The 12,625-nt window shown below is 37.7% G+C and overlaps 1 protein-coding gene across 10 annotated transcripts in view; it reads left to right on the forward strand.

Moving 5' to 3' along the window:
• Positions 1–12,625, forward strand: part of LOC149941154 (ELAV-like protein 3) — a 99,340-nt gene that overhangs the window by 51,821 nt on the left and 34,894 nt on the right. For all 10 annotated transcript variants that reach the window (XM_090179858.1, XM_090179860.1, XM_090179859.1 and 7 more), the window contains exon 3: positions 7,425–7,528. In XM_090179858.1, coding sequence (XP_090035984.1) covers positions 7,425–7,528 — 104 coding nt within the window. The remainder of the gene's footprint in view (positions 1–7,424; positions 7,529–12,625) is intronic.

The following is a 12,625-nucleotide window of genomic DNA, read 5'->3' on the forward strand; positions in this document are numbered from 1 at the left end:
CCGGCTCTTAGAAAATTACCCGACTCTTTTGCCGATTCTTAGAAATTTCCCGACTCTCTTAACCGGTTTTTAGGAAATTTCACGATTCTCTTAACCGGTTTTTAGGAAATTTCCCGATTCTCTTAACCGGTTTTTAGGAAATTTCCCGATTCTCTTAACCGGTTTTTAGGTCATTGCCCGATTCTCTTAACCGGTTTTGGGGAAATTGCCTGATTCTCTTAACCGGTTTTGGGGAAATTGCCTGATTATCTTAAGCGGTTTTTAGCAAATTGCCCGATTCTCTTAAGCGGTTTTTAGCAAATTGCCCGATTCTCTTAAGCGGTTTTTAGCAAATTGCCCGATTCTCTTTACGGCTCTTAGAAAATTGCCCGATTCTCTTACCAAGATTTTTAATCTTAACATTCTTAGCAATATAAGTTGGTAAATTAGTTCGGGAAAATATGTTAGACATTCAGGGAAAACCTGGAACTGGTTTAAATTTTAAGTGAAAATCGGTGGGGAAAACCCTGGGTTATATTTATTTCCTGCATAGCTGTTAAAAAAAAACCACTGGTGTTGGTAAATATACTAGTGAAATCTCTCTAGCCGTTAACTACTGGCCCAGATTTTAACGTTGTTTACCAGAGCCGTTTCGTCGGAAATCAAATTTGTAATATAGGTTTAGAATCGCAATTTTCGCACTTCCCCCTACCCTCCCGTTCGTAATTTGAAAGTATAATTTCTCGTGGCCCTTAACTAGGCCTTATTTTCTATTGAAGATGGTGGGGGGAAAAATCTAATATCAGAGAAAACGGGAATGAGTTGGAAAAGTAAAGGGGGTCTGAAATTCGAAGTATCGGTCGCTTGTTGCGAGTTCGAGATGAAACGGGAGCAATTTTTCGATTGGAAATAACACCCCCTCGTTTTCGGCGTTTCGCCGGTAGATGGGGTAGTGGAGTTTTCATTTTTCCTCTCGGTTAAGTACAAGAGTCGTTGAGAGAACAGCGAGACCGAGCGGAAGAAAAAAAAGATCGATATTTCGCCCCCTTTTTCCATCTGCCGTATTTCGACGGAGACGCCTAACTGACCTTTCTTAATATCGTATTTCCCGCGGACTTTACCTAATCTTAGCCTTTCGTACGTAATATCAGCTAAGAATCGTGGGGTGGTATGATAAGTTTTGCGTGGGAGAAGGGGCAAAAACACCTAGCGGTGGAAAATGGAAGTAGAAAAATCCTCCTGTTTTTTATTCTTTTTCCCCCGGTCCTTGTACTAACGTACGGCTTAAGTCCGCAGCCATATTCTTTTCCTTGCCTTTTTGATAAATCTTTGTTTATGCCTTACGGAAAGTCCCTATAGTGCCTCGTCGTTATGTATTTCCCCTCTCCCCCGCTAGACGTCACGGTGACGTCACGTCCCATTTGTCGTTAGAAATGAAAAATGGATTAAGCTCTTCCATCCGAGCCGTTTTTTGGGCTCGCCTTTAGTTTTTGATTACCGTCGGAAATATATGAACTTTTCCCCATCTCATTCCCTAATTCCCCTTATTTCCCTCCTCGCACTTTCTCTCGCTATAGTTAAGTTTTCGAGTCGGGCAGTTAAGGAAATTTAATCAGTCTGCAGCTTTTTGAGAGAATACCGGCAAAGTGAAAAAAATAGTGAAATGACTCTTGTTATAGGAGTTAAAAGCGAAAGAAAAGTGGTCTCTCAGTCGCCTAGCCTAACTTCTTCCCTCAGCCTTAATCAGCTTTTTTCCTACTCATTTTTTCTTTTCTTTGCCCCTCTCTCTCCTCGAGCGCTTAATGTTAGTCGATTTATTTTGCCGTGGCGGGTCGAGCTTATGCGAAGGATTTTTGCCTATAAATAGCGCCCTTCGCTGGTGATAAGAGCCCCCAGTCGAAGGTCTAGATTGCTTATAGTCGAACTCGCTATTAGTTCGACGCCCGTTGTGGAAGTTGAGGCGGGTGCACTCTGCGTGTTTGGCGGTAATAACATCTTCGGTTCGTACTTATTAACAAGAACGTAGTCTCATCTATTAGCCACGTAGGAGCTATTGCACCTTGTTTTTTAGAGATGGTTTAATAGATTTTACGCATTTCGTTTAAATTTAAGATAACATTTTTTTTTATATTTAAACCCCTGGTAGGGCGCTTCTCCCTGAACACCTCCAAATTAAAATGTTTTTTATTCCGTTATTGGTAGAAAAATAATGTAAATACCGGGTGACCACAGATTCTATATTTCCTATTTTTCCTATAATAATTTAACGTCCTAATATTTCATAATTTCCTAAAATACCGTATATTTTAACTCAAAGTCTGAAGAAATTAAAAAGGTTGATATTTTTGTATTTACCCTTAGAAGTCTTTTAAACGTCCTAGTTTTTAAAGGTGCTTATTTCCAACCCTGTTTAGCTTATTTCTATCGGTTATCAACTTTATTTTGATTGTTATACACCCTTTAAACAATTTTGAAAACCGGTTTTATCTTCTTGTATAATTAATTTTCTCCTATTTTTCCCTCCCCCCCCCCCCCAAATTTTCTTCCTGTATTTCAGTAATAAATTTCCCATAATTCCTTTAAAGGATTTTAAAATATTCTGTGGTTACCCTGGAAAATACTGTTTCGAAATTCTTGTTTCTATAAGTGCTAACAGATTTTGCTACTATTAGTTTAAACGTAATAAAATAACGTTATTTTATTTTGCATCTAAACCCTCGGTAGATGTTTAGCTTTTATTTCATTATTGGAAATGTAAACAGTGTCTTTATCTAATCAATTCGAAATAAATGTACCAATCTTACATAATAAATAAACATAGAATATTTAATGTCCCATATACTGTCGGGTCGATTCGTTCCGTAAATCGCCAGCTTACGACCACAATACCGCCATCTAGCAAGCCAGTCGCGAAACGAGCCGGGGAAAATAGGTTTTCAATAAATCGGGAAAAGAAGGGTGGGTGGACGATTTTGTTTACGTATTTCTAGGCTTTAATTGGCTTTAAAAGTTTTCTAGTGAAAGGAGCGAGAGAGATAGAGGAGGGTGTTCCATTAAAGATTTATAGGCAGCCGCGTTTAGGCGAGGCTCTCCGGTTCTCTTTGATTTTTCGCTGAACCGTTTACGCGAAATTTAAATCTCATTTCGAGCGAGTTTCGGGAGAGCCTCTTCCCGGAATAGCTCCAACAGATTTTAGTTCCTCCTTAGCGCGTTTTAGCCGTTCACGGAACTGCCGTGCAAAGCGCAAAAGCATTAACGACCAAAACCAAAATATGGAGAAAACCCGCGAAATTCAAACTTTCTTTGCCTTAAGGTACCCCAACTTACTTCTTTAAAGTTTATATAGTAGACTTGGACTATTTATGTCTTATAACGCGAAAAAAATGCGTCTTGATTTGACTTTTAAAGAAAATAAACACATTAATGCGTTTTTGGTTTGAAAATAATACAGTCATTTCTCTAAGAACAAAAATTTTAAATTAAAAAATTAGTTTCAAATTGAATTTAACGTATAACATCAGGTGACATAAAACCAAAATCTGTAAATCGAAAATTTGGTCGTTAATGCTTTTGTGCTTTGCACGGCAGAGAAACTTCGCCTAGTTTTGAATCTGGCGCGTGCCGACGTTCGGAAGCGCGCCTAGTTTTGAATCTCAAACGTCGGCGGCGATGGAGCCCTGGCGATCGATCGGAGCGACTCTTGGAAGATGAAAGAGGAATTTGATATGATTAAATTGAAGCGGAATAGAAGGGAAACTTTACTCGGCCAATTTGCGCGTGCTCTCCTTCAATGGGACTCTGGCCGGTTTCGCCTTACTTCTTTGCAAGTATCTTTGCGGACGGGGGAAGGAAACACTGCCGGCCCCCTCCCTTCTAACTCTAACCTTATCCCCTCCTTTCTCTAGCTCTCTTTATTACATCCCGATTTAGAATTTCTAGTTAGGCCTTTTCGTGGATTTAGGACTGTGAATCTCCGGGAAAGAGGGGGGTCTATATTTTAACGTTTCCACCCATTGGAGACTATTTCAAAACACATCTCAGCCAGTAGATTTATAAAGTGCTCTACGGTTTGGCTTTCGACTAATGGTGTTTGTAGAAATAGAAACATTTTTAATGAGAGTCGGGAACAAGCTCGAACGTTCTACGCTGTTTGATCTTGTTTTGAGGACGGGAAAGTGGGCCCGCCTTATTATTGTTTGTTTACATTCGAGTAATATCGGTGAAATTTTAAGTGGAGAAACTTCCTCGTTTCGAAATTCGGTCAATTTGATTTGTGTCTCTTGTATCTCCTATAACGGGTGGTGGGCGTTTTGAAACGCGTTTGGTTCACCCTGTTTCAAAAATGCAACCTAATTTATCTCGCAATGAGTACGTTGGTTTCCTTAAAGAAATTAATTTAAAAGATATTCAATATAATGTAAATTCTTGTCAAAGCATCTCCTAATTTGTGGCTGAAGTACAATTTAGCAGACGGTATTTTTTTAGAATTTATAGTTCCGCAATTTGTCTAAGGGTGGCGCTAGAGGTCGGGGATGGTTAACTTTTATTCAATAGATAAAGCTCCCAAAATTATTCGTAAAACGTTTTGATCAAGTAATTTATATTTCTGTATTATCCGATTAATTTTTTGATAAATTTGTAAAATTAATCGGAAAAACGACGTTTTTTTCGATAAAAGCTCAAATTTTACGAATAATACATGTTTTTTAATCATTTTCCGAAATAGTAACCGGTAAATTTCTTTGTTTACATTTTTTCCCGAAAAAAATCAATTTAAACATGGATAATAATTAACCGTTACCGACCTCGAGGTGGCGCCACATTTGCGACTGTCACGCCTGATAGTTTCCATGACAAGGTGGAATCGGATAATTAAATTTAAAAGCTACAATTAATATAAACAATGGGAAAGATTGTAGTACGTTAACTAACGAAAATCGGACAAATATGTATTGATAGAGTTGTTTGATGCCGTTGTGTGGCTAAAGCTTGTTAGAATGGTTCTCTGTTCTTTGCGTTTTAAAACGCGGAATTAATGATGTGTATTGCCTAAGGTTGTTAATTTTCCGGAAAAATTAAATGCGGAAAAATTTCCAGAAAATTTTCCGGAAAATTTTCCGAATTGCGGAAAATTTTCCGCAAATCGGAAAAATAAAAAATTTAAACATAAATTACTTTTAAGGGTTTTTAATGTTTTAAACTTTTTATCGATTTAAAATGACTAATATCAGTAAACATACTACAAAACATTAATAGTGTTACATTTCAACCAGTTTAAACTAGTCTATAGGTTTAGTTTTACTTTTAGATTAGAAAAAATGAAGTGAAAATGCCGCTTTATTTAAATTTGCAAACAATATATTAGACAAATCATGGAATGAAAACGTTTTTAATATTTTTCGGAAAAATACGGAAAATTTTCCGGAAAAAAGGCCTCGGTAATTTTCCGACTTACAACACTAGTATTGCCTAAGGAAATAAAAGTAATTTATCTTAATTTAATTTCGCTGACAAATAGGAAACTTGTACTAAAATATTGGTAAAAAAATACCATCTTGACAGCAAATAAGTCAGGGAAAATCTCCGTAGATGGTCAGGGAAAACCTGGAAAAGTCTGGGAATTTAGTTGTTAAAAAACTGTGGCAACCCTATTCTATTGTTAAGGCTTATACATATATAATAATAAAAAAAGAAAATTCCACTTTGTCGAATGGGTTGTCGAAACTAGTCGTCCTATTTTTAAAATTTTAAAGATTTTCAAAATAAATGTATTATACACAAAGTGGAATTTTTCTTTTTTATTAACCCTATTCTACTGTGGGATGGCGGAGTGGTTAGCACTTTCGCCTCGCAGCAAGAGGAGCCGGGTTCGATTCCAGCTTGCGGCACTGGAACCACTCCTGCGTAAAGTTTGCAAGTTATATCCTCGCTGGTTAAAGGCGTTTTTCCCTGAGTTCTTCGGTTTCCCATTTCCACACAAACCTGTTGAGGTTAACGGTAATTGTTAATGTAGGGAGATGTTGGCTCGCGTGGCATGAAGGGCTTGCCACCACCCTCGTACGCTTTGTAACCCGGCCACCTGTTTAAGGCATTAAAAAATTCCTTGCAATGGCGTGTTTTTTGTCAGCGTCTCAATAACTCGCGCCTAAAGTTTAAAGGCGGTATAGACGCGGCTTATATTCGGGTTGCGCTAAAGTGGCCACGGTTGCGTAAATAGTCTCAATTTTAATTTAATATCAAATGCTTTGGGAAAATTCAAAGTCTCGGCGACGTTTCCAGCTACTAGTTTCGTCGGCTTTCTCTCATCAATCCGACGCCGCAGGGGGTCTGCGGAAAATTCGTGTTCCATTAAGTCTGTTTGCGCCGGCTAAACAAATAGCGCGGAATATTGATAGGGCAGCTTCGGCCCTGGACATCGATCTGGCTGCCCTTTAAAGGGTGCTATTAGAAGCGCGCTTTTCGATAAATGATTTAATACCGGTTGAATCCCCGATTTTCGCCGTATAACCCGAGCGCGCCTATCCAACTTCTCCTCGGTACAGTCCCGTCTCGCCGACGAATAAGCCAGCGTTTGAATTGCCGTTCTAGTGTAATATTTCCGCCCCCTTTCCTAATTACGAAAGGGAAAAGGTGGTGAAGAATGAGTTTATACAAATAGCCGCGCCTGCTTTCTAATCGCGTTTATCCTTACTATCAGTTCAAACGATAACCCTTCGTATTTATTAATTATAAATTCATCATCTTCGAGAAACGATTATCCTGGGCGTATTTTAGTATTGAGTAGCTCTGATGAAATAGATCCGTGCTTGTGGATTGTGGATTTTTTACTGACCTCCGCGGGGTTGGCATTGAACCAGCCGTACCGGCTATAACCACATGGTTAAAATCGGCTATAGCCACTTGAAAAAAATCATGAATTTTTTGCTTTTTTTAAAGTAAAATTACTAAAATAATAGATTTTATTTAGTTCAGCTTTTGTTTTAAATTTAAACAAATTGGGGTGACTTAAAATTATCCTCTAATTGAGGGGGACAGGGGTAGGTTTAAAGTTCAAAAGTTCGGTCACTCGGTCGGCGCGTTCTTAAAAAAAACTAGGGGATATCAAAATTATTCTTTTGCTTACTTGGTTTAGTTTCTAATATACAAAAATAACAGAAGACAATTTCTGACATAAGTAAAAGAGGCTGTTTTCATTTTAGCCGGCCTTAACCGAAAACAACCGGTTATAACCATTTAAAACCACTGGTTTTTCTTCAACCCTGGACCTCCGCGACCCTTTAGTATATATACTTTTGGTTATTTTTATATATTTTTTTGTTTATTTACAATCCCCATTTTTGTCTTTGTTATTACACGTTTACTTTGCGTTAATGTATTATTTCAAGAATGCCTTTAAATTGGATTGCTAGAAGTAATGGTGAATTCTTTTTTGTTGCTTTTTATAGGTCAAAGCCTGGGCTATGGTTTCGTGAATTACGTTCGACCCGAAGATGCCGAAAAGGCCATAAATACTCTCAACGGATTGAGATTGCAGAATAAAACAATCAAGGTAATTACATCATTCTTTATTCACTAATGAAATTTTTTAATGATAATAATAATCAGCTAAGCTAATACCCGCGGTACCTAAGGTCTTTTAATGCCACAAGGTTGACACAGTACCTGTAAAACCAGGGATTTCTTAAAATTTTCGGGAATTTGAATATGGATAGAACTATTAAGTCGTGGAATTTTGAAAATTAGTCTAACAATTTAGGGTAATTTAATTTTCGTTGCAAGTAAGAAACCTTAACCAAAATACAGGTTAAAAACAAAACATTTGGCACAAAATAATTTATTGAAAAATCCGGAGATTATCAGGGAAAACCTGGAGAAAGCCAGTGAATTTGAATCTGAAAAATCTGTGGCAACCATTTTATTTCCAGCTTTTAAAATCAGCAAATAACATTAGCTAAAGAAAGGTCTCTTAAACTGATGGTATTATCCCTAATCATAATTCCAATAAATAGCCTACACCAACCAGGGTTGGCACTTTGATTTTATTATAATAAAAATCAAATCAATTGATTTTTTTTATTTAAATCGAATTTATTGAATTTATTGATTGTTATAGAATTTATGGCTCTTTCATTGTATTATTAATGGATTTTTTACTTTCATCAGTTAGCTTATCTCGAATTCAATGAAGTCTTAATTAAATTTAATTACTATTAAATATTTTAGTTTGCCCGGATTTTTATGTATTTTAATTGTTTAAGACCCTATTTGTTGCCAATTATTATTCCCCCATTGAAACACATTGTGCGATTCAAATCAAATGAATTTTTTTAAATCACTTGATTTAAATCTTGATTTTAATCACACGTTTGAAATTAATTTGATTTAAATCAACCAACTATATGAAATCAACGGGATATTTTCAGGTGCGAAATATTTTTTAAACTTTGAAAAAAAAAGTTTAAAAATATGAATTTCCAATTTTGAAAAGGAAAACATGCTTTTTCCCCGCCTTTACTATCTTTTCCCGATGTTCAAATTCCCTAACGTAACGCTACGAAGCTCGGGTACGTCGTACAATCGTAAACTGTACCACTCCTCTCGGCTATATCGACTACTTCGATTACAGTCGCCGAAATCTAGACAATATTCGAGATAAAAAAAATCAGTTCTTTTCGTCGGTAACCTTATATAGTGTGTTCACTCTTCAATAAAGGGTCCGACGAAAGGGTTTTACTGTTTGTATTTCTCACCTTCGGCAAGTTTTTTGGCCGGCGAAATGTACTCTCCAGATGCGCCACGCTAACCGTTTGTTTCTCTGCTTTTTATACGAGGGGGGGGGAGAAACCATTTTGGCCCTAACATCAGGTAGATGTTACATTAAGGATGAAGGAGGGGGTGGCGGAGGGTTACTCGAGAAAAAAAGGGCGCTGTGGGTAAAGAGACCCTCAAAAATGGCCTTCCATCGATTTCTTCTTTTATGTAGCCGACAGCCTTTATAATGGGGACCACTCTTAGGATGAAAGCCTGTGCCCCTCTAAGTAATACGCCACTCTCACCGCGCGTAGAAATTGTTAAAATGGGAGGTAGTGTGTGTGCGCGGGTCTGATATGAAAACACGCGTTGCTGAGAACCACCGAGGTTTGCAGGGTGGCGTGAGAAGGGGTGCTTAAAAAGATAATGGTATTATGTTGCTATGTTTACATAATGAATAAAGTGTAAAGGCGAATTATCCCGGAGGGTCTTTGTCGTAAATATCACCTCTACCGAACGTTGTTGTTTTTCCTTTTATGTGGGAAAATTGATTTCGATATTTTCACTGACGCGTTGGCCTTTTTGCGTACTAGATTTTGGTTATTTTAAACATCCTCAATTTGATCTTTTTCAGGATTTTCAGATAATTTTTTTCATATTTAATTATCATTTTCAGTTAACGAAGTCAGCTAGCGGATAACGTTTAGAAGTCTATTAGTATGACGGATTTTAGTACGCTAAGTAAAAGCTTTGGCACTTTTTACACACGAAGCGTTTGCTTAGATTAAGCGGCTAATATGAGCTTCTAGCTTTAGGTGGTTTTAAGTTAACTTAAAATGTTAATTAAATGGTTTTTTTACGGGTTAAAATGATATATAATTTGCGTCATTTTTTAAAAATTAAATTTTGGGTCTTTTTTTTTAGTCTTTTTTCCCCCTTATCTTTAGGAACAGCTCCTTTTCGCTTTTTATTTTTAGGGTGACGGTAATATAGGAGACGTCCACTTAAATATATTTAAGGAAGAGGCCGAAAGTAGAGAATTAAAGAGGGGGGAGGGCTAGTGAATGGCTCTCTGCGAGAGAAAAAAATCTGGCAAAGACAGCGTTTTCGAAAAAGCTCTGGCACACACCTGGCCAATCGATAGTCTCCCCCTCCTGTAATGTGGGCTTTGCGCCTCAAACCCTCTCTTCTTGCTTAACGGAGAAAGAGTACGGATGGGGATGGAAGGCAGTCGCTCCCTCCTCTCTCTCTCTAAATTCCTCCCGCGCTTCTCGACATCCGTCGTCATGGCAATGGTAATATCGGTTCTCTTTCTCTGACAGGGATGGCGGCGTTGGGGGGAGGATGGAGCGGAGTTTTTGACGGGGCAGGGTGGGATGAAATTGGCAAAATAAGGAATGAAGTAACCACCAGGGGAGGGGGGAAAGGATGGTGGTGGTGGATTGGCTCCGGAATACCGCGCCACAGTCGCCACCTAGCTGCGGGCGGACGAACAAAAGAGATAGTGGATGAATAAATGCCCCCCCCCCTCTTTCCTTCAGACACGGCGTGATTTTTTTTGGGCGAATCTAGGTAAAAAAGGAAATATACCGCCAGGGACATAGATAGGGAGGATGGCGTGCATCTACTCGCTTAGCTGCGAGCCAACCCTCGGCCGGCCAGGATGCCGGGATAGAAGATGATTTGGAAACGAAATTGAGTAACGGCAACATTGGCGGCTACGGTGGCGGCGGAGGGGGAAGGGGGGGGGGCTTGACGTCTCGGAGATCTCTTCTTCCTTTTGATACTTTTTTATCTTTCCTTTCTTCGGATCGCTAAGGATGCGAGGGGGGGGGAGACCAATTTCATCGCCCCCGTCTACTTCCTCTCTTTTCCATTCTGATCAACTACGGTATAAAAAATCATCCGCTGATTGAGGGTCTGCCGTCGATCTAATAATAGGGGATGTGGATGAAGGTGAAAAACATCTCGCGACTGATTGGAGCGAAGACTTATTTTTTTGTTGGCCAATTATCGGAGTGACGCTTCATTTGAATGAAAATGTATCGACATACGCCATCCCGTATGGTGTTGATTGCACGTAGTGGTGGCGCTAGTATCTACCCCCCCCCCCCCCCTCGGGAAAATTATAGTAGCGTCTTCAAAATTGTAATTTGTGGACTAAAATAGCTTTCTTATTGTTTGAAAAGAATTCAAAACTCTGGTACGATAGATGGCAATATAACAGGGTTCGTACAGAACCTGGATATCCTGGAAAACCTGTATAAGTCAGGGATCTGTAAAATGGAGGGTAAATGTCAGCGATAAGTCAGATTTAAATAATTTCGTAGAAAGTCAGGGATAAGTCGGGGATTTTAGTCAGTCAACCAAACCACACATTATCAAAGAATTTTTGACCTAAAATAATAAAAAAAATGTACTAAAATATAACGAAAAAGGTCAGGAATATTGGCAAAAATTGGTCAGGGATAACCTGGAAAAGTCAGGGATTTTAGGTCAGAAATTTTCGTACGAACCCTGTATAAGTAAAATATGAAATGGTTTATTAACTTAAATTGATATCGATTTCATAGCTCTCCCCCCACCCAGTAAAACTTTTTAATAACGAGTGACCAAATTGAAATTGGAAGAGAGATCTAAAAACTTCGATAGATCTCCAAAGTTTGCTCCCCTTTGTAAAAATGTTTGGCCAAATTAACTATATTGTAAGTCGGAAAGGTTTCCGTGGATAATTTTCCAGAAACTCCTTCGTATTTTTCCGAAAAAAGAAAAAAAGTTTTCATTCCATGATTAGCTTAATATTGTTCGCAAATTTAAATTTCGCGGCATTTTCTCCTCATTTTGTAGAACCCAAAAGTAAAACTAAATCTCTAGACTAGTCTAGAAAAAAAACCCTAAAAAGTGTGTATATTTTTTTCCCGATTTAAGTAAAAGTTCCAGGACTTTATTCCGCATTTAAATTTTCCGGAAAATTAACATTTCTAAAATTAACCGTCCCCAAATGAAAACCTCAGATACGCCACTGATTAAATGAGCCTTACTTTGTATATTCCAGAATTTTTACGGTTGCTCTTACGGGTCGCTACCTTTGACCAAAAGTCAAGCGAGTCTAAAAACCCCTATTTGAGAAAAACCAGTTTTAAGCTCGAAATCTAGCGTAATAACAATGTTAATTTAATAATGAAAATTGATAAAGATAGAGTTAAAATATATATTGAAAATTTTGTACCGAGTCACCTTAATTTAAAAACACTCGTGGATTCTTATTTTGAATTTCTTTCAATAGTCACGTATCTCGACTTACTTGACTTTTGCTCTCAGGATGTTGAGAAACGTAGAAATAGTAAACCCAATTAATGTTTATGTCGGGAAATAACTTCGATTTCAAATTGGATAAAATACAAAACGTTTAATAAGAAAATGGAGAATACATCTGTCTATCTCGACAGTCAAACCACTACTAACAAAAAATACAGAATATTATTGAGTCTTCTGCGCGACTCTAAAAACAAAAAAGGTTACCGCGCCTAGAGTCGGCGTTAAAGCTCTAATTTCCAAACCAGGGGATAGCTATAAAAAATCAAAGGCCCGAAGTTGGCGAAGCTAGAGGTCGGGGATGGTTAACTTTTATTCAATAGATAAAGCTCTCAAAATTATTCGAAAAATGTTTTGATCAAGTAATTTCTATTTCTGTATTATCCGATTAATGTTTTGATAAATTTGTAAAATTAATCGGAAAAACGACGTTTTTTTCGATAAAAAGCTCGAATTTTCCGAATAATACATGTTTTTTAATCATTTTCCAAAATATTAACCGTCAAATTTCTTTGCCTACATTTTTTTCCCCAAAAAAACAATTTAAACATGGATAATGATTAACCGTCCCCGACCTCTA

This window comes from Leiobunum rupestre, chromosome 6 (genome assembly GCF_980474605.1).
Source record: "Leiobunum rupestre chromosome 6, qqLeiRupe1.1.hap1, whole genome shotgun sequence".
Lineage (NCBI taxonomy): Eukaryota > Metazoa > Arthropoda > Arachnida > Opiliones > Sclerosomatidae > Leiobunum > Leiobunum rupestre.